The sequence below is a fragment of the Euprymna scolopes genome, chromosome 18 (assembly GCF_053919585.1).
Source record: "Euprymna scolopes isolate OS-2025 chromosome 18, ASM5391958v1, whole genome shotgun sequence".
NCBI lineage: Eukaryota > Metazoa > Mollusca > Cephalopoda > Sepiida > Sepiolidae > Euprymna > Euprymna scolopes.
In genome coordinates this window covers 11371529-11395586 of record NC_136499.1, presented here as the reverse complement: position 1 = coordinate 11395586, position 24058 = coordinate 11371529, and the positions used below count along the sequence as shown (strand labels likewise).

General features: G+C 34.7%; 1 protein-coding gene across 1 annotated transcript in view; it reads left to right on the top strand.

Annotated features, from left to right (window-relative positions):
- Positions 1-13578: 13578 nt before the first annotated feature.
- Positions 13579-24058, top strand: part of LOC145297494 (peptidyl-prolyl cis-trans isomerase B-like) — a 19086-nt gene continuing 8606 nt past the window's right edge. The window contains 4 exon segments of the mRNA XM_080143390.1: positions 13579-13837; positions 19521-19553; positions 19555-19638; positions 20879-20984. Of these exon segments, the coding sequence (XP_079999516.1) occupies positions 13685-13837; positions 19521-19553; positions 19555-19638; positions 20879-20984 (376 nt within the window). The 5' untranslated portion in view covers positions 13579-13684.

Sequence of the window (24058 nt, the reverse complement as noted above, 5' to 3'; positions counted from 1 at the left end):
TCTTTTTTTCTTATCTATATTTTTTCTATACTTATGCATGCAATTAACATTGCGCAAATATTCTCCCCCAAAAAACAAACACACAAAACCCTGAAACATTGCATTAATATTTATGTATAATATTGTTTAATTTTTGTTTTAGGCATTAACTGCTTACAATTAAGTTGATGCTCCAATATTTTATGCAGGTGTTTGATTATAGACCAATTATAGACACACTTTTCTTTAAAATGACTTTTCTTTATTTTGGTTCATAGTTTTCGCATGTGGGGATCCTGACAGCGATTATCAAGGCTAAATTTGGAGCAAATATTTTAACAGCCCTTCTACACACACAGGATGGGGTGTCTATTCCGAAAACCATTTTTTACATAGGGATGTTGCAGATGACCATTCCGAAATCCGTTCTTAACATAGGGATGTTGCAGATGACCATTCCAAAAGCCATTCTAAACATGATGAGGTTGGGGGTTGGGCAGAAGCAGCAGCAGCAGCAGCAACAACAACAACAAAATAACAACAAAATAACAACAACAACAACAACTGTACTTTATTTTTTCTATGAGGGGGGAGGCATGCTTCTACCTGGCAATGCTGGTTAACGGGTCCTGCTAGTAAATAATAAAGTCGTGGTTGGTCAAGTCTAGGCAGAATGTCATTTCTTTGCTAGCCCCTTGCCTGTGTGCAAGCATCATGTCATACTTTTTCATCATCTTCTCTGCCAGCTGTATCACGTCAAGGTCACTACTTGTTGCAGAGGGTCAAAAGGTGTGTGTTACAATATTTTTAATTATAATGGGGTATGATCCCACACAGTCAGGCGATTCTATTTATAAACGATGCTGCTAGGAATTGACGAATCGAATTAATTCACGTTCTGCTACCAACCAATCAGAAACCAGAATTGCTCCATAAATATTAAACCTTTCTGTAGCAATTTCGCATATGTTTTCTTTGTGTCAACACGGAAAGAATCTTTTGCTCTATGGATTCCAACTTGAGAACTGTCTACTGCAAACCAGTCACCTCCCAGAACTTGTGTAGAACAATGAACCATCGGAAACTGTACTGAAACTAAACATGGCTTACACTTCTAGAGGTTATGTGCCCAACGTATGTCTTTATTTCGATGGATCTGAATGAAAATTCAAATTGTGGCAAGTGAAATTTTTAGGATATCTACAAATTCAAAAGCTACACAAAGTACTTCAAACACAACCTGAAAACAGAAACGACCTCGACTTCCTTGAAAAGGACACAATTGTCTTTGCCGAATTAATAGTGTTTAGATGACCGAAGTCTATCACTGGTAATGAGAGAAGCCCTGGATGATGGCTGCAAAGCATTGAACATATTGAGAGAGCATTATTTATCGAAAGGAAAACCCAAATTATTAGCGACAGTCTGTTAATTTCCATGGTCCTCAAGGGATTACCGAGTGATTTCAAGCCATTTATCACCATGATAGCACAGAAAGAAAACCCCATGACTTTTAGTCAATTCAAGGTAGCACTCAGAACTAACGAGGAAACTGAAAAAAATGATCACAGAAAAAAAACAAATCTACAAATATCATGAAATTTAAAAATGCACACATAAAAACACCAAAATTAAATTATACCCATGCCGGGAATAAAAACTGCAACTTTGACAAAAACAATTTTTCTACTAAGAAAAGTAAAAAAATTATTTGCTATAATTGTGGATGACCTAATCATAAGAGTTTCCACTGTAGATACAGGACTTTAAAGGGCGACTCCATTAAAAATGTGGAGAGCTCCGTTAGTGAACATACATTCTTATTTTCATGTACGTTTAATGCTTCAACAAACAATAATTTTCTTGTCGATTGTGGTGCAATGGCACATGTGATTACAAACAAATCTGATTTTATCAATTTTGATCCGAACTTTAAGCCTCAAAATCGTTTTGTAGAACTTGCTGACGTCAGTCGAGTAAACGAAATCATTTTGAAAAGAGGCAATGATAGAATCTCGCTAAGGAACAATGAAGGTTAACTATGTTTCTGTATTCTAGAAAATGCTCTTCTAATCCCGAAATTTAAACAAAATATATTTTCTGTACAAGCTGCCATTAAACAAGGGTCAAATATAAACTTTAGCCCCAATAAATCAAAACTGGTCTACCCGAATGGAACTGTATTCGACATTAAAGAAAATGGAAGACTATATTATTTAAATAACGTAGTCCCATTGAAAACCGCCTGCCATGATTTACAGACATGGCATAAAATTCTTGGGCACTGCAATATTCCTGATATCAAAAAGTTGCCGACTGTAGTTGATGGAATAAAAATACAAACATCAAAAAACTTTAACTGCGACGTCTGTATGCAGGGAAAAATGACAAGCTATAAAAACAAGATACCAAACAAGAAAGCCAAAAAATTCCTATCACTGGTGCATTGTGACTTGAACGGTCCCGTAGAACCGATGGCAAGAGAACATTATAGATATGTGTTGAATTTCGTAGATGACCATTCAGGTTTAATAATAATTTAATTTTTTTAAAAAACAAATCTGATACCCTGCTAACAACTAAAAAATATTTAGCCGACATGGCTCCCTATGGTGAAGTTAAATGTATTCACTCTGACAACGGTATGGAATTCACTAATAAAGACTTTGAACTTTTACTAATTAACCATTGTATCAAGCACGAAAAGTCGACCCCTAGATCGCCACACCAAAACGGAATTGCAGAAAGAGCCTAATGGACACTTTTTGAAATGGCAAGATGTCTACTCATTAAATCAAAACTCCCCAAAAGCCTCTGGACGTACACACTTATGGTGGCTGCCTATATATGAAACAAGTGCTTTAACAAAACACTATCTAAAATCCCATATGAAGCTTTCTGTGGTAGAAAACCAAATTTAAGTAGAAAGCATGTATTTGGTTCAACTTGCTTCATATATATAGATAAAAAGAATAAATTAAATATTAAAACCGATAAAGGTATATTTCTTGGATATGATGAAAACAGTCCAGCCAATTTAGTATTTTTTCCAGAGAAAAATAAAATAAAAAGAATCCTATGTGTAAAATTCAAAGACACGTTTAATTTTAAAGACGAAACACCGTCATAAGACAATGAAGATGATGGGGACAAGAGGATCCATGATAATGATGATGATGATGATGATGATGATGATGATGTTAAAGTCAAAAGATACCCCAAAAGAAATAGAAAATGACCTGATTTTTTGTAATCGACAATATGAAGACTATCAAATTGACTATTGCTATTCCATGGAAAATACACCAAAAAGCTTTAACAAAGCAATTAATTCAGAACATTGTGATGAATGGAAAACAGCCATGAAAAAAGAAATAGATGCTTTGATCGAAAATAATACCTATACGGTAATACCTCTCCCAAAAGATAAACATGTTATTTTCACAAGATGGGTCTTTACAAAAAAGACTACAGCATCAAGCGTTGAACAGTACAAAGCTAGATTTGTTGCTACAGGATACTCTCAGATTTACAATATAGAATATTTTTCTACGTTTTCACTGACCACAAACCTAACGACAATCAGAATTTTATTGCAAATTGCATCGCAATATGACCTAAACATCCATCAAATGGACGTAAAAAATGCTTATTTGAATGTCCCAATAGACTGTGAAATTTATATTACCCCTCCAGAGGGATTTATAATGAAAAATAAAAATAGTGTGTGATGACTTAAGTCATTGTACGGTATATGCAGAGTGCTCAATGTTGGAATACAGTATTCCATGATTATATAACTAAACAACAATTTAAACAATGCGTTGAAGACCCCTGTTTATATACCCAACACAAAGACAATAAACTACTGATTTTGGTTTTATGGGTCGATGATATTTTAATCGCATCAAATTGTGATATAATGTTGATCCATGTTAAGAACAAATTAAGTAAAAGATTAAAAATGACTGATCTTGGCAAAATATCCTGATTTTTGAGGATAGCATTTACTCAAAGCAAAATTTATAATTTTATTATACTATATTTCTTCAAACTGAAACATAATCATCAAAGTATACTTACGCAGATAGATATGAAAAGTCTTTATTAAAGTTTGTGCCTATTTCCATTCTATGGAGGCCAGGTACGAACGCAGACCCCACAATTTTATTATACCATCCCTATTTAAGTTAAAGCATACTTATCAAAGTATTATTATGTACATCTATATCAAAAACACTTGTAAACGTTTTTTTTTAATTTTTCAATTTTTTATTTCCATACTTTGTGGACCAGGCGTGAATGCAGACCCCACAATTTTAATGAACCACCGTTCTGCCAGATCAAACATACCCATTCCTGTGTCTCAATACATCTTCTATCATTATATGTAATCAGTTTTTTAAAATAGTCAACCATATAGGAGCCTATTCGTGACCAGACACACACACACACACACACACACACACACACACACACACACACACACACACACACACACACACACACATGCACACGCACACACATTCAGCTTTATATTATAGAAGACATGTCTGTGTTTTTGAACAAAACTGCATAATCAAAATTAAGAAATGGCTTCTTTTTCACATGCCTATCCCCTTTTAAGGTAAAAATACAAATTTATTTTATTTTATTTCTCTTTTCTGTACACATATATATCTATGTTTGTACATTTGAACAAAATTAAAGATGGTGTCTTTTTACATGCTAAAATTTTAAGATCCAAATGATTTCTAATTTTGTTATGTATAATTGAACATAAAAATATATTTATTTTTGAGCAGAATGAACCAAAGGAACTTCCCCAGTATAAAAAATAGGTGGGATGTTACAATATTTTTTATTTTAATAGAGTATGATCCTGCACAGTCAGGAGATTCTATTTATAAACAATGCTGCTAGGAATTGACGAATCGAATTAATTCACGTTCTGCAACCACCAATCAGAAACCAGAATTGCTCCACAAATATTAAGCAATTTCGCAGATGTTTTCTTCATGTCAACACAGGAAGAATCTTTTGCTCTGTGGATTCCAACTTGAGAACTGTCTACTGCGACACCAGTCATCTCCCAGGACTTGTGTAGAACAACATTTGAAAGAATGTGAAAGTGCCAATCGACTGTACAACTAATAAAAAAGACAAAGAAGTAACTGCAATAATAAAGAAGGATGACAAACACAGATGTTCAGTCTAAGATGATGTGTATCATGTTTTATTGTTTGCCAAGAAAAAGGTAAAACTGTCAATAATGGATATCAGGAGGAGCATGGGCGTCTCATTCAGATTCATGTGTTTATGAGGTGGGATGATGTGCCTCAGATTGATCTCAGTCTATAGATGGGGTCTGATGCTGGAACTGGTAGTCAGATGTCAGTGGGCACTGGAAAAGATAGATAGACGTCAGTGAACACTAGAGCAGGTAGCTGGAAGTCAGTAGCCACTGGTATGGGTAGCTGAACATCAGTAGGCATTGGAGCAAGTAGCTGGACATTAGTGGGCACTGGAGCAAGTAGCTGGACGTTAGTGGGGCACTGGTATGGGTAGCTGGATGTCAGTGGTACAGGATCAGGTAGTCAGATGTCAGTGGGCACTGGAAATGAGTAGCTGGACATCAGTGGTTACTGGTATAAAAACTGGACGTCAGTGAGGCACTAGAACAGGTAGTTGAATGTCAGTGAGCACTGGTATGGATAGCTGGATATCAGAGTTGTTCGAACATGTTTTTTTCTTTACACACACACACCCACATATACACATGCACATATGCACACACACACGCATGCGTATACACATCCTCATACACACACATTCACAAGCATATATACGCATACACACACACATTGTGCACACGTACCCGAGCTGTGACGTCACTTCCTTTTAAGTGAAATCCAGACATGCGCAGTCAGAACACTGACCCAGTATAAAAGTCAACAACAACATTCAACTTCCTTTTTTCTTCCCTTTTGCCTTGGTTCGTCAACCAGACAAGTTCGCGTCCACAGCTTGTGGCCTGAAGACACTTCCACATGGACGACTGTTACCATGCACGCGCGGCTTTGCTGAGGCCAACACTCTCTCTCTCTCTCTCTCTCTCTCTTTCTCTCTCTCTCTTTCCTTTTCTACATGCGGGACTAACATTTCTCTTCCCCCTACTTTATTCCTCTTTTTTTCATGCTTGTAGTCGTCAACGACTGAACTGAACACGTGTTCCCTTCTAAACCATTTATTTCCAGCAGAAAATAAACGACATGTTTATTTTATTCAGCAATTGAGTTTCTTTCTTTCCTTCCATTCATTTCATTATTTTCTTTTTGTAGCAAGTTAGGATTATTATATCCTGGTCCGCAACAGAGTGCACTGGAAATGGATAGCTGGATGTCAATGGGCAGTGAAATAGGTATCTGGACATCTGGAAATGGATAGCTGGACATTAGTGGGCGCTGGAGCAGATAGCTGAACGTCAGTGGGCTCTGGAGCAGGTAGCTGGATGTTAGTTGGCACTGGAATGGGTAGTTGGACGTCAGTGGGCCTTTTTTCTTATGGGTTTTAAGTAGTTTACCATGGTATGTTTTTATGGTGATTGATGAACGATGTATACGCTGATGGATGTATAGTATGAATGTGGTATGGTGGTGAAAGTAGAGTGAAAGTAGGAACTAGTTAGGTTAGATTAGTTAGTATTAGTCAGCAAAGACCGTCCCTTCCCCTCCCCCATGTTTGGTCTTGTGCCAAATTTTTCTTTTTTAATGTATTTTAAAAAGAAAATAAATGTGTACACCCTAAAATGGAATACTGTTGTCACATCTGAAGAGGAGCTGTTCGGAGCACCCTATTCTGCCTTGACAGTTCAGAACTAGCTTTGAAACCTAGTAGGTAATGCTCTTTTTTCTTCCTTGCAACTTATGTCCCAAGGAAGAAATATTGCGAGCCTGCATTATTTTCATACAAGTGATCGTCTTAGCTCCAGTCTATGGCCTCCCCTCCAAACTTTTGCAAAAAGCACTCGTCAATCTACAAGCACTACAAACAATTTCCCTACTCTATCTGTTCCTAAATCTAAATGCAAATTTCATAAACAAAACCTTTTCCTTTGAACTGCTTGCGTGGAAAACTCTGTTCCACTGGCCTGCTTCCCAACTGACTCCAACATAGTCATCTTCAAGTCCAAATTTTTTAATTCAAATACAAAGAAGTCTTTAAACTTAAATCAATAGAAGATATTTTGAAACCCGGACTTTCATAAAAAATAAAAAATAAGTGTAGAGTTGAATGTAATAATCAAAGAAGAAAGTGCCTGCGTGTGTGTGCATTGTGTGGTTGTACAACTTACCTTTGGATGGGATCTGAGAGAGACAGAGATTAAAGATGACAGCCATGGATTTATAAGGTGTAGTCTCGAGTATCTCAAGAGATCTCATCTTCCACTGCACACGTATGCAAATGAAATGGCGCCTGTTTTCTAATAAAATGCCTGTTGGCAGAGGTGGTTGTGAGAACAGTGCTGGAAGTTGAGAGAAAGTTGACAGTGATCAATTCTAGCTGAATTTTTGCTTATTGTATTTATTTTATTTTGTTTTGCTGTTTACCAGCCCATTTAACTCCAAGCTTTCGGGGACAAGTTCGAACTTAAATTAATACCAGAATTCAACGACTTGACCCCGGTACTTGACTGGGTGTAGAAGGTGGAACTGCATTGTCTGTTGTCTAGTGTGAAGAGCATTGAAGAACATTCCTCTACATCTGTCCGTCGGGGCTTTTGCGGTATATCAACAGCTTATCCTGAGGAAAAACAGGATTATGAAAGGATCAAGGCAGCATTATACAAGGTGTTCGCTATCGACCCCACCACTGCTTGAGAGCAATTTGAGGCAAGAACCTTACATCCCAGCGAAACTGTCAACATTTATTTGGCCGAGCTGACAAAATTGATGGTGTTGTTTGGTGGGCTGCCTGAGCGGACCTTGGTATACAAATTTTTGGCAGGGCTCTCAACGGGAGCAAAGCAACTCCTGCGGGCTAGCTCAAGCATATCTTCATTGTCCCTTAATGACCTGGTAGACCAGGCCAGGGCTTTGATGAAGAATACTTATGAGATAAGAGAACCGGTAGTCGCTGCTGCACAGCCCACACCAAGTGATGATAGACCATCCCAGGGGTCCGACCTGCGTGGTGAAGTTGTGTGTTATAGGTGCAATGGCCAGGGCCACATTGCGAGGAACTGCCGGTGGCAACTGACACCTGTTCACTGCTACCAATGTAATGAGAATGGTCATATGGCCCAGGATTGTGCAGGAAACGGGGTCAGGGACAAGGTGCCATCGTCGACCTCTTCCCCAAACAGAAATCAGATGAGGCGCTTCTGACCATTCAGGTCTATATCAATGAGACATTGTGCTCAGCACTCCTTGACTCAGGGTGCTCTCACACCATAGTGAGCGCGGACCTCTACCGCACTTGGAAGAAGAAGACTACTAGAGTAATCACCCTCAATGGAATGATGCGGACATGTTGCGGGGTGGGCATTGTGAACATTTGTACAAGAACTGGAAATTTGGTTAACGTCGAAGCGCTGGTAGTACTCAAGAAACCCTTGAGCTTTGATCTGCTTCTAGACTATGATGCCATCAGAGCCCTAGGTAGTGCTCACATAATACAGATGGGAGCAGTACAGTTTCAGGAGAAGGTTCCAGTGTGTGCTACTTTGAAGATTGACCAGCCAGACTTTATTGTCGAATTTGACCAGCAGCAGAAGGCTTGGACAGCCGCATGGAAGTGGTCGGAAAACCAGGAACCCGCCAAACTGCAAAATGAGATAACAGAATACCATGTGCCTGACCAAATGAGGCCTGCATACGAAGAGGAACTTCGTGATTGGATCAAGGATGGCTGGTTAATTCCCTACCCCTTTGAGAAACTTGGACCTCCAAAAGGTGAGGCCAGTGATGGACTACTGTGAACTAAATGCACATGTTGATGCGTTCATGGCAAATGCTGATGTTTGTGCCAGCAAGCTACAAGAGTGGCACCAGCAGGGTTCCACTGTGTCCCTGCTGGATCTAAGAAAAGCGTACCTGCAGGTTCAAATCAGTGAAACAATGTGGCCATTTCAGACGGTGGTATTTGCTGGCAGGAGGTACTGCCTTTCCAGACTAGGCTTCGGGCTGAACGTGGCACCCCAAATAAGGAAGAGCATCATTAATGCTGTGTTGTCACAGGAAGAAACAATATAGATGGGACATCAGCGCACCTTGATGACATATATGTGAATGAAGACATTGTGTCATCATCATCATGTGTAAGGTCCAAACTGGCTGAGTTTGGTTTGACTTTCAAGGAACCAGAACGTTTTGAGAATGGCGCCCATGTCTTGGGCCTGAACATTCGACAGGAGTGAGGGACTTTGAGATGGAGGCACGGAACTGCAGTTCCTGAAGTGTTCGATGTCTTCATGAGGCGAGCAGTATTCTCCTTGTGTGGAAAACTTGCGGAGCACCTACCAGTGTGTGGATGGACTCGTGTGGCAACAGGCATCATAAAAAGGAGGACAAGTGCAGTCACCAAAGGCTGGGATGATGAAACAGCCAACAATCTACTGGTTTGCATGGTTAAGGAGACCATCGCAAGGTTAAAGCAGGATGACCTCACCAAAGGAGACTGGTGCGTGCAGGGAGACAAACTGAACGTGTGGGTGGATGCGAGCTCTCTGGCAATTGGTGTACTGTTTGAGAAGAATGGGGCTGCGATTGAGCACGCCTGCTGGTAGCGACCGGTGAATGACGCTGCTCATATCAACCTGGCAGAGCTCGATGCAGTGATAAAAGGTATCAACCTGGCACTCCACTGGAAAGTCAGGAAATTATGCATACACACGGATTCGCTATGCGTGTACCACTGGATATCAGACACACTGACAGGCAATACTAGGGTGCGCAGTTAGGCAGCCAGCGAGATGCTGATCAGATGGAGGTTGGAGACTGTAAAAAAGCTGGTAACAGAGTACAACCTGTCTGTGGATGCGGTACTGTTCATTTCAAATTGTAACCTTGTTGATAGGCTCACTTGGGTGCCACAGAGATGGTATGACACCTGTAGCAGAATTAGCAATGATGAGGGGAAATAAAGAGCTTACCTCGGATACATCCGTGTTGCGGGCTGAGCGGAAGAGAGTTCCAAGATGGCATCCATGGGTTTTTATTGGTGATGACCCCATGCAATTCTTGTAGAATCGCATGTGTTCTCGTGCGATTATGCAAATAAATAATTCCCGGCCACTATAAAGACAGGACGCTGGAAAGCAGTCAGGCAGTGTCCTGCAGATTGTGTGTAGGTGGTTCTGACGGTTGGATTGTTCTTTGTAATGAACCACGTATCTGCGAGGAGCAAGTTTTCTTCTGTCTTTTTATGTTGTTTCTGTTTCCTTCTTCTTCTTTCTCTACGGTCATTACAGCCAAGAAATCCCTCTCTTTTAGAGGTGGGCGGTGCAGGGCGAAACTGACTATTTCCTATCTTTGTTCCTGATTTTTGCTTACTACATTTTGCTACAACACCATGAAGAAGAAAGCCAAGCCAGTACCATTATTATGTGCTGCCTCTATTGAGGTGGCGGATAAAATCAGGAAGACACACAACCTCAGTGGGCACCCCGGAATGAGACGGACATGTTATTTTGTGCAGTTGTCCAATCCATCGGTGTCCAAAGTGCAGTAAAAGCGTTAGTCAAGGAATGCCAAACATGTCGGTCAATCGACCCCACCCCGGCCAGATGGCAGAAAGGTCAGCTGGGAATAGACACGACTTGGATCCGACTGGGTGTGGACATAACCCACTATGGCAGCCAGCACTTCCTCACCTTGATCGATTGTGGACCGACAAGGTTTGCGATCTGGCGCTCATTAATAAGACAGGATTCCTCCAGTGTCATGTCCATATTTTATGAAAGGGGGCCGCCTGAAGAGATCCTCACAGACAACGACACAGCCTTCTGCAGTGAGGAGTTCAGACGTTTCGTAGACAAGTGGGGGATCCAGCTCAGACACAGATGGGCATATGTGCATATGTGCCGAGTGGCAACAGCTTAGCAGAGTGGTGCCATTGAAGCGTGAAGAGGATCGCGGTAAGAAAACAATGCACAATCGAAAAGGCGGTCTATAGATATAATGCAACACCAAAGGATGGCATGGCTGCTGCAAGCACACCTACCAAGGCGATCCATTGCTATCGAGTGCACATCAAGGACATTGTCGCCTGTCTGCCTGATCGGCACGAAACCCGAGGGCCGTTGAAGTTAGGGGACATTGTCTGGGTGAAGCCTCCCAATAATCGATGCACCAACAGCTTTCAAAGCGGACAAATCACTGGCATCATCAGTAAGCAAGCTGTGCTAGTTGACGGTACCATATGCCATGTGAAGGATATCTAGCCTGCCCTAAATATGAACCAGTTGGTGAGTAGCAGTAATGGTGAATCATCCAGTGATGACCTCTGGATCTGACCTATTCCTCGTGATGGTACAACTGCGAACCTTAACGCTGACGCCGATAGTTCCAGCACCTCTTCTGAGAGCTCCGATGAAGATGAAGAAGTCTAGCTTGATGGTATGACTGTACACCCTAATGCTGATGCCAGTGGTTCCGACGCCTCTTCTGAGAGCTCCAATCCAATGAAGATGAAGTAGTCCAGCCAATCCTCCTTTGTAGAAGTGCCCGCAACAAACGACCACATTCACTATACCACATGTGTGGTCTGGAGACCAGAGGGGAGTGTAGAGTTGAATGTAATAATCAAAGAAGAAAGCGCCCACATGTGTGTGCATTGTGTGGTTATACAACTTACCTTCGGATGGGATCTGTGTGTGTGTGAGAGAGAGAGAGAGAGAGAGAGAGAGAGAGAGAGAGAGAGAGAGAGATTAAAGATGGCAGCCATGGATTTAGAATGTGTAGTCTTGTGGCATCTCACCAGATCTCATCTTCCACTGCAAACGTATGCAAATGGAATGGAGTCACTTATCTAATAAAATGCCTGTTGGCAGAGGCAGTGGGGAGAACACGTGCTGGAATTTGAGAGAGAAAGTTGACAGTGACGAATTCTAGCTGAACTTTGCTTATTGTATTTATTTTATTTTATTTTGCTGTTTACCAGCCCATTTAACTGCAATAAGTTTTATATATGAAATGCTATCCAGAAAAAAACAACACGCAGTCGCCTTTATAAACAGAGGCTGAAAAGAATGCAATATTTTTCGACCATAAACTCATCCCATTATATCGGATTTAAAACCGATGGTACCAGTGTTTTTTTGACCTTCTCTAACATTGTAAAATAAATATTATGCTCTAATATTGGATTTTTAGGTAAATTTTTACATTCTTTCCATTTTAACAATCACCTTTAAAATGACGACTCACGTAGGTTTTCGGGTATGCTGAAAACGAATATCGCATTTAAATTTTCTGCAAAAAAGTAGTTTTCCAGACATGTAGCAATATAATTCCTTGTGTTATCACTGGTGACCATTTTCACGCGCATTTTTTACGCGATATTTGTTTTCAGCATACCCGAAAACCTATAAAAGTCGTCAATTTTAAGGTGATTGTTAAGGTGGGAAGAAAGTAAAAAGTTATCAATTTTTCTTAATAATTGGGCACTTTGTTGGTGTTCTTTCCCACAATAAAATAGACTTCGTGGCCTCGTGGGAGATGTCCTTTTCTCTTCGCTGCAACCTCTTTCTCATAGAAGAGATGTGCGAGTTTGTCTCTGTTTTATTGTTATTTTCATGGAAAGTGTTCGACTGAGCTTGAATCTATGGTCCCCCCTCGCCAAACTTTCACAAGAAACACTAGACTAGCTGAAAACACTATCAATAATCCCCCTCCCCACTCTTTATCTGTACCTAAACCTAAACGTAGATTCCATGAACAAAGCTTCTTTCTTAGAACTACACGTCTGTGGAATTGTCTTCCGTTTTCCTGCTTTCCAGCTGTCTATAATATGGTTGTCTTCAAGTTCAACGGGAACAAATTTCTGATGAGTCGTTTACACTTAAGTTAACAAATTTACCGAACTTCCATTACTATCGATTACTGCATTATCGTTTTGACTACTGTACACTCTTTAACCCTTATCCTTGAGTGGCCGATCGGCCTTGATAAGTGGTGCCGCCTATGTAAAAAAAGAAAAAAGAGTCTTATTTATATATGTTTGTTTTTGTCTTGTCTAAATATTACAACGTGTCTTTCTTTAAGAGGGTGTGGCCAAATAAAGTTAATGTGTCACGAAGCGAAGCGATGGAGATAATTTTGAAATACCCAATGAAATCGTCCCAACTCATTTTCTATTAACAAATCAAAATGAAGTATTTTAAAGGTGAACATAAAAAATATTGCCTTCCGAATTTTATTCCAGGGGATTACTTGTACATAAGATAAAATTATCTCAGATTTCTTTTTGAACTATATTGTTTTTGAAATATAACGTATCGCAAATCATTTTCTGTAGAAAATTATAATTTTGATTAGGAAAGAAATTAATGAGAAAAGGATAATTTTTTATGCCCGGCGGACTTTTTTTTGCAACGGGTAAATGACACCGAAATAAAACACCGGTCAAGGAAGACGACGTTTTCTTAAGGCGAACTTATATATACGGTTCGCCAATTTATTTTATTTTTATTCTTTTCCAGTTGATGGTTTTTAACATCCATTCTTATTTTTCAAGAAAAGTTCGTAGGTTCATTTGTTTCATCATCATCATGAATATAATCCTTTGTTGTTTCGTTCTCGGCATCTTATTGCCGACTTCGCAAGGGAAAGCAAGCGGACCCAAAGTAACTGAAAAAGTAAGTGTCCCTTTTTTTTTTATTTATTATTATTTTTTTTAAGAATGTATTTTCTTTGTTCTACCGATTTTGTTTCTTTTTCTTTTGCTTAAATCGCAATTTTATGTCCCATAAATTATTCACAGTTAAACTTACTTTACAAAAAACTAAATAACATAATTAAAAAAAAAAATGCAAATTGTCAATTTATCATATTTAGAATTTCAGCTTTTATTTATTAAATTTATTTTTGGTATTATTATACAAACACCGTGACAGCGTTAGGGTTAGGGTTAGGATTAGGGTTAGGGTTAGGGTTTAGGGTTAGGTTTAGGGTTAGGTTTAGGGTTAGGGTTAGGGTTAGGTTTAGGGTTAGGGTTAGGGTTAGGGTTAGGGGTTAGGGTTAGGTTTAGGGTTAGGGTTAATTCGCTGTCACGGTGTTTGTATAGTTTTACCTTATTTTTTTACTTTACCTTCATAAAATCGACCCTGACTTTATAATGAAAACATCGTGCCCGACACTGAAATTAGGGATTTCAGTTGCATAATGCATCGCCCACAAAATCCTGCGATTGTTTGGAAATCATCTTAAAAAAACGAAAATACGTAAATCTTTGGACACGTACTCGTCAAGGAATAAAAATATATCCCAAAAATCACGTTGAATTGATTAATTTATTTTAGAACGAAAGTGCATAAAAATCTTTTTTAAATTTTATAATTGTTAACTCGATAACTTGCATTTTATTTATTGCAGTATTTTCTCGCTCACATTCCAAATTCGTGGTTGTGGGTCTTTCCTGCACCAAATCGGCATAAGTCACATGAAACCATTTCAAGAATCGATCTGTCGATTCTATCTTAACAAGCACCGAAAATTTTATTAAAACGAGGAATAAATTTAACCACCACTTATGATCGCCAAAAATAGATCAAAATACGCCTAGTAATGGCTATAATTTGCTATTAAATCGCTGAAAATCGTGAATGAAATGATTTTCTAAAAAATACAAAATCTACTTTATCCATTTACGTTTTTTTTTTTTTTTTTTTTTTTTTTTTTAATATAACCTTTTACATTTCGTGCCGGGTTTTGAGCGCGCATGGAATTTTTGCGCGACCGTCTTGTGTTTTCATCGTTTGCTTGCCTCACCACGAGGGCAGAATTGGACAAAAAAATCTGCTTTTAAGGTAAAAAAAAAAAAAATCCACATCTCAAAATAAAGAGGAAAAAAAAAAAAACATTTGCCTCAGTCTAAAAAGATTTCTTCACTGAGGACAGATGGCGTGGGTTGTGATAATACACTTTGCTTTTTTTTTTATGGCTCTTTATTATTTTAATTTGGGCCTTTCATTTGTGATCAATTAGTTTTTTTGTTGTATTTGGTGTCCATTTTTCTCTGTATCGATTTACTTGGCAAACCCAACCACATCCATGTAGTTAGTGGCCTTTGAATCACACGTATTGATCTAAAAAAATGTGCGTCAGCTGAAGATAACAAAAATATTATTGATCCATGACAAAAGGGGTTTTTATTTATTTTGTTGGTACTCATAGTGATCCGTGCTGAAATAATAATGCTATTATTTAAAAAGCCATTTTTAACATGGGGAGGGTGTTTTGTACCTATTCTGTACTTTAACCTTACAATTGAATAAAAAAAAAAACCTAAAAAACAAAAAAAAAACTTTAAACGTGGAAATACGATTAAACAAAAAAAAAAAAAAAAAAGCGCGGTTATCACTCTCTGCATTAGCACCATTTTGTTTAATTCAGCAGAAAAAAAAGAATGGGTTCTTATTTAAAATTCGACTTGTGTATAATAGAAAATGCGTACAAATCTTTACCCGTAACGGAACGAAGATGTCATATTCCAAAAATTAGCTAAATTGATCAAATACTTAAAAAAAAAAAATGTTTTTTAATGTTATTTTTTACGATCTGCCCCAGAAATACCCCAGCCACCCCAGGTTAAGAACGGCTCTCGGAATAAACACCTAACCTCCCCATGTTAAGAATGGCTTTCGAGGTTGGAGGTGTTTATTCCGAAAGCCGTTCTTAACAGGGGGAGGTTGGGATATTTATAATACGCTGAGGAGTGGGGCAGTGGGGCAGGGGCACTCAGGGAGGGACACGTAAAAATTTATCAGATAGAAGTACAGAGACGAAACATTCAATTTGTGCTTATTTAGAATTACGGTTAAAAAAAAAAATCCAAATGCGCTTGAGTTCCAACTGAAAACTTTTATAAAGTTGATTTCTATAGAGGTATTCGTGTCTGTTTATAACGAATATCACATTTAAAATTGTCGCAGACAAGTTTTTTTTTTTTTTTTTTTTTTTAATTTTTTTTACTGATATTAAAGCCTTTATTATCTAATGTATTCCCAGTAGTTTTCACTGGTGACCTTGTTTGTTTGTGCGTACACGCATCCAATTTTGCGTGCGCTTTGATCAGAACAAAAATCTGTACGTACTCGTCACGGAATGAGTATGTCATATTCCAAAAATCACGTAAATTGATCAAGTAGATATTTTATAAAGCAAAATCAAAATTTACGATTTTACTTTTAAACTATTAAGGCTAATTTTGACCTCGACTCTTCGAATTGAGTCGTTTTCCCCTTTATTTTATCGGATTTCATTATGGTCGACAAAAACACGACTTGTGTAGTCGTAAGTTGATTTTTTTTTCTTTTGATAAAAAGAAAAAAAAACTAGTGGAATAAAGTATGATTTTTGGAATGTATCATCTTTGTTCGATGATTTACGTATATCATGCAAGCTTTTTTGGGTATTTTTTTTTTTTTTTTTTTTTGCGACCTGCTCCAGCGTAGTATAACCCCCCCCCCAACCACCATGTTAAGAGCGGTTTTCGGAATAAACACCTCCCAATCTCCCCATGTTAAGAACGGCTTTCGAGGTTGGGGGTGTTTATTCCTAAATCCGTTCTTAACATGAGGAGGTTGGGATGTTTATAATACGCTGGGGCACGTTGTAAAAATTTACCTTCCATCTTGATGGAGTTTGCTTATTAAAATTTTGCTTTGATATGAATGAAACGTGTGAGAGGAAGAAGCACAATTTGCTTTAAAATTGCGTCTCTGGTTGTTACATTAAAAAGTGGTTGTCGCAGCTTCCTTTTTATGTTTTCATTTTTTTTTCTCTCTGTCTTTTAAAGGAGACACATCTTTCCTATTCTGACAATTCCTTGAAGTTGCGTTGGTTTTAGCATCCTAAATTCTCGTAGGGGAAAAAAATGAACAAATCTTAGTAAAGCGGAGTTATCTCCCTTAGACCAATGATGAATTCTAGAAAAGCGATAAAGTAAGTTTCTATTTGCCAGTTTAAAAACTTTAAAGGTTGTCACCGCAACCATACGTTTTCAGCGGCCTAAGTTCATGATCCCCCCCCCACGTGAACACTTAAATAAAGTGCAGTAGTACTTCCGCAGTTTATGGACCATGCGATTTTTTTTTTTTTCAAGATTTAACTTTCAAGTTAAATTACATTTTTACTGTTAGTTTGGTTTTTTAGGTGAAAGTACAGAATAGCTAACAAAGCTCCCTTTTCCATGTTAAGAATGGGTTTCAAAATGTTATTTCGACATGGTCAGTAAACGGCAGAAGTACCAAAATGCACTGAATTTATTGCCAATGGCTATAATATGAAAAAGTTTTAGTGACCCACTAGGTGTCAGAAACTGACCTTATAAATGCGTGAAAAAATATTGAATAATTTGACCTATCTTTCCAAGCTTATAACTACTTGAAAAATGTAATTCAAAGCATATTTTTTTTTTTTAATTAAAGGAGCAAAGACCAAAATTTTTAAAAAATGACAGGTTTAATAGCAAATTATGCAATATTTGTTTTTTTAAATCTGTTTTCTTTAAAAAGATTGGAAGAAAATAAATGAAATTTAACTTGCGTCGATTATAAAAAATTGATATAAATTCCAAAAAATCATTTACCTATGAAAATTACTAACCAATGTGTAGTTCCATTCTTTATTAAGAATGTATCCATATTAAAATTTTAAAATCCATTTATTTTTTTTAAATAAAATAATTTTTTATACACCTATTTGAAAAACGCGTCCTGACAAAAGTATTTTCGGTTTTTATCTAAAACCGAAAGTAGTTTTTTTTGTTTTGAACTACAGATGGACATGAGTGAAGTAAAAACCACACTTCGCGTTAGTTGTCTAGCTTTGTCCGTGAAGAATGTGTTCCTATAGTTTAAAAATAGTAAAATTTTAATTATATTTTTACAGGTTTTTTCCTGTAAAAAAAGACACTCATGGAATTTTTTTTTTTTTTTTTTTTTTGCTTTTCTCAAAGAAATACATAACGTTTTGATTTATTATATTTTCATTCTTTTTTTTTTTTGTCGAGTGAAAAATTTTTTTTTTTTAAATATCTAAAAAAAGAAAACATTGAATGAAATAGAAAAAATTGTCGTCATCATCCATTACTTACTGGACAATATAAGAACATAGGCTTCCAATTAAAAAAAAAAAAAAAATGGTTTTACACTTTGGATTTTACAGGTAAATTTCCAAAACACTATTTTGTTTTAATTTACAATATATTATTTATTGATCTTTTATCATCAATTTGTGATATATAAAACTTTGGTACATAAATTAATTAAAATTTTAGTAGACATTTCAAAATGGGGGGGGGGGGAATTTAAAAAAAAACAAAACAAAAAAAAACGTTTGTCTAAAATATATTCGGCTTATGGGAAAGAGCATAAAATTTCACATTGACTCTGAAAATATCGTAAAAAATGAACCAATAGAAAAATTTTGATATATTTTTAAAGTTTAAAAATTTAACTCATAAAATTCAATTGATTTCATTACGTAAAAAAAATGGCTGCATGAAGGCGCGTCAGCACTTTGTAAACACTGTTTTTTTGTTTTTTTTTTAAATAAAAAATATTACTATTTTTTTAAATAACTTTAAGTTTATTTTGGAAGTATATTCCGTAAAGAAAATAAACGACCCACTTTTAAAAGAGAAATTACAAGTTTTTATTTTATTCGCAGTTTTGTGTTAGGGGTGTCAAATTCCCCCAAAATTGATACACCTAGTGACCCACCTTTAAGAGATAATTTTACTTAAAATTTATTTGCAAAAGTGATCCCTTATTCTAAAATCATTAACTCTACTTAAAATGATGTTGATCAGATTATTCTGCTATTATGGATTTTCTTTTTTTAATCAGAGATATTCATTTTTGAAATCTATAAATCAATTTTCATATTCATTGCTTTTTCCAATTATCTGTAAAGAAATTCTATTTTTTTTTTTTTTTTTTTTTTTTTTTTTTTAAGGTCTTAAATCATTCATTAGATGCAAATGATAAAAAAAACCCGTTAAAATGTAAAACGATATGTCAACGTGTATCTAGCAATCGCCCTCCTCCCCCTCCCAGAGACCATGTGAAATGCTAAGGATCAACACATGGTAGTTTTTTTGTATTTTATTCATATGCAATCTTTTAACATTTATGGTTAACCAGCAGTGCTATCTTGCATTGCTTGAATATTTTAAATAAAAACTATTTTTTCATCTCTATCTGGTGCTACCGAAAAGGGAAATATAAGTGAATAAAGAATATTTCCACAGAAATATATATAACCAACCACTGTATGACTAAAATGTTCAAATTATTTTTCTATATATATATATAGGTTTTCTTCGACATATCAATTGGTGATGAAAAATGTTGGTCGTATCGTCATTGGTTTATTTGGCAAAACTGTTCCCAAAACTGTAAAGAACTTCAAAACTTTAGCTGAAGGTACAATGGTAAGTTTTTTTTTTTTTTTTTTTTTTTTTTTTTTTTTTTCCCCCCCAAAAAAAAAATTTTTTTTTATATGACTCTACATGAAGACTGCTTCAAATATCTGACGGTTAGTAAAATTGGAGTCACAGTTAGAGCAAGATCATTGCTTAAAGAGTTGAAATAAATAAAAATTGACTAACGTTAAAGAAAAAAAAATTATTTAAAAACTGACTTGATACTTTTTGCTTGGGAAAATTTCTTCTGCATAGGTTTTAATAATTTATATGTAATTTATAAAAAAATTAAATTTTCAGTTTCCAAAACATACCTCTGCATTGCCTGGAAGTATTTCATTTCTTAGCCATTTTTTTTTCTACTAAATGTTTATAATTTTTTTTTAAGTAGGATTTTTTAAGTAAAATTAAATTGTATCATTTGGTCATTAAATTCTTAATTGAACCCGACTTTGTCTTCGCTTTAGTATAATAACAAATATGTTGTAAGTTTGTGAATTCACTTGCCATTTAGAAACAAAAAACCTTGATTTCTCAAGAATTTCACCAAATTTTGCAGAGAACAGTGTTAGCATCCTTGGATAAAGCAGATGAAGAAGATATGATGCACAACTCTAGGCTCCAAAAACTATACAAACGTGTAAATAAATTATTTAAAACTAGCAGGCCGCCTGGCATTACCCAGATGTAAAATATGCACAATATATTTTAATTAATACAGAAACTGAGACCTGTGTATGTGACTGTTTTTTTAAATTTTTTTTTAAACGGGTCACTTCTTGTAAGTAAAAAAAAAAAAAAAAAAAAATACTCAAGCTAAAGGCGGTGAGTTAAGTATGATAACCAATAGGCCAGCTTGACACGATTTTAAAGTGTTTTCAAACCTACTTATTCTTCTTAACATAAGGAATCTGCCACGTGAACTGTTCATGTATGTGCATTCATGAAACAGTTGACGGATAAAAAATCTGATGACCTCCACATACCAATTTTTCAAATTTGACCCCTTAGCAGCCCTTTTTCTGGATGAAAACTGATTAAAGTTTTCCACGTGTCTGAATACTCTATATACTAAACTTCAAGTCTGTAGATCAAAAATTTGTTGAGTATATAGGTTGAGAAGTCTCTTCACTCACATTTTCACTTTTACAGATATATAGATTTACTGGTTACAAAAACTTTGTCTTTTTTTGTTTGTTTTTATTAACCAATTTTTAGCATTTTGAAATTTTTTCTTTTTCTCAAATAGCAACGTGATGGCAAAACTTTGACATACAAAGGCAGTAGTTTCCATCGTGTTATCAAAGATTTTATGATCCAAGGAGGCGACTTCACAAAAGGAGATGGAACAGGAGGTAAGTAAGATATTAATTACATCAGGTCGGCCTATGTGAGAGAGAAGTGTGCAAGATATTTTGTTTAACAAATCGTGAATGTCTCCTACTTTTCTAGCGGACAATAATCTTTCTATTGCTAGAAAAATAGATGCATCCTCTTGTTAAAGTTTGTTAAACTAGCAAGGGGTGCCTGACTTTGCTGGTTATAAAATACACTTAAATATAATTTAATTCCTTCAAATTTCTAAAAAATTATTAGTCAATTCTCTATTGAATATTATATTGTACCTAATATGTAGTACTGATTTAAAAAGTTATGAAAAAAATGACTTGGGTACCATCAGCTAGAACTGAAACCAAAACATTTAATGTTCCAACTGTGTTCCCTATCATTTGAGCTAACCCAACAGATAGAAAGATTTAAAATTAAACTTCTTCAAGCTATGACTATGATGACTATGAATTTGCTCATGCATAAAACTAATAAAAATATCGGCAAGTTGAAATGAACATTTTGTATTTCAACTTGCCGACATATTTCTGTACGTGTTATTCATCCATCCAAACAATGATCTTATTCGTTATAAACCATCCTTAGTATACGCTTAATGTTTCCTATTAATTTCAGTGTTATGTGACAAATAGTTTTAGAGTTTATCGGTTAAGCACACACACACATACATACATTTACTGTTATATATTAGTTTGCACATGGTCTTTTTATAAACGCGTACATTTTTACATGTTTTCAAAGGTGAGCAATTAAGAAATGGATCAACAAACCAGTTGTTTTACGTTGCACAGTTCTTTTGTCATTCATAACTGGCTGTGATCTGCTCATGGTGGTTAACCTCTGGCCTCGTCTATTTAGCTAAACAAACATAACTATTCCTGCATGCAAACCCTAAGGAAACGTGCTGAGGTTTCAGAGATTTTAATAGGGAAGCAGTTTAATTGGAAAAGAATATCTAATTAGATCATGTTTTTTTTTTTTAACTTCATTATAATGATGGCAACACACAAGCAGTCAAAAGACAATGTTCACTTAGATTTCAACAAGGTCAAAGTCATCTTGTCTATAGCGCTTTCAATGGTCGATTGACTAGAAACTGTCTGAGTGACAACTTATTTATTTTCTGTTGTACCATTCATAGCCATTTTTATTGCACTTTGTCTAGGGAGCTAACCCTTGACCTCTCACTCTCTGCTTCACTCTCTGCCACATGCAACTGTTATATTTTCGTTTGTTACCAGGTTATCTTGACATGTACTTGTGTAACCCTCGCTAAAATTCATACGAGTTAACATAATCTCTATTTACTGGCGAAGGATCCTAATAGATATTGATGATGTTCTCAGTTTTGTTCTTGTAATCATTTATCAATCTTGGTTGTTTATGCTGACGATAGGTGCTTACATGGATTAGAGAAAAACTAAAACTTGGTCAATAAATGACCAATGAAAGTGTAACTCTGCAGTGAAATGACTCCTATAATTGTGTCTGCAGTGACTCGTAACTGTGTCTATGCAGTGAAATTGCTGTCATCTAAGTCCATCTATTTTTGTTCTCATTGATAATTTAATTTGGGCGGAGGGGAATAATGGCAGTTGCCATGAATAAAATTATCTAGACAAAACAACTGTCAGTGGATAATTACATTTTAAAAATAATATATACATACTGCTCCCCATGTGGGGTTACCAAATTGGTTAAAAGGGAACATTATTTCCAACTCGCATTTAGGTAAAATTTCGTGTATAATTGAATTCATTCAAAACATATTACTAAAATCAAAACAAAACATCTATAGATATAGATAGATATATTATATATATAGATAGATATATTATATATATCAATATATATATATATATATCTAAAGGAGATTAGAATAATAGACTAAAGAGCTAAGTGTATTTTAATGTAACAGTGAAATGTTATATATATATATAATGTAACAGTGAAACATATATATATATATTGATATATATATATTGATATATATATATATATATATTGATATATATATATATATTGATATATATATATTGATATATTGATATATATATATATATTGATATATATATATATTGATATATATATATATATTGATATATATATATATTGATATATATATATATATATTGATATATATATATATATTGATATATATATATATTGATATATATATATATATATTGATATATATATATATATTGATATATATATATATATTGATATATTGATATATATATATATATATTGATATATATATATTGATATATATATATATATTGATATATATATATATATTGATATATGATATATATATATATTGATATATATATATATATTGATATATTGATATATATATATATTGATATATATATATATATTGATATATATATATATATTGATATATATATATTGATATATATATATTGATATATATATATTGATATATATATATATTGATATATATATATATATATATTGATATATATATATATATATATATATATTGATATATATATATATTGATATATATATTGATATATTGATATATATATTGATATATATATATATATTGATATATATATATATATATTGATATATATATTGATATATATATTGATATATATATATATTGATATATATATTGATATATATATATATATTGATATATATATTGATATATATATATATATTGATATATATATTGATATATATATATATATATTGATATATATATTGATATATATATATATTGATATATATATATATATATATATTGATATATATATATATTGATATATATATATATATATTGATATATATATATATTGATATATATATTGATATATATATATATATATATATTGATATATATATTGATATATATATATATATATATTGATATATATATTGATATATATATATATATATATTGATATATATATTGATATATATATATATATATATATATATTGATATATATATATATATATATTGATATATATATATATATATATATTGATATATATATATATATATATTGATATATATATTGATATATATATATATATATTGA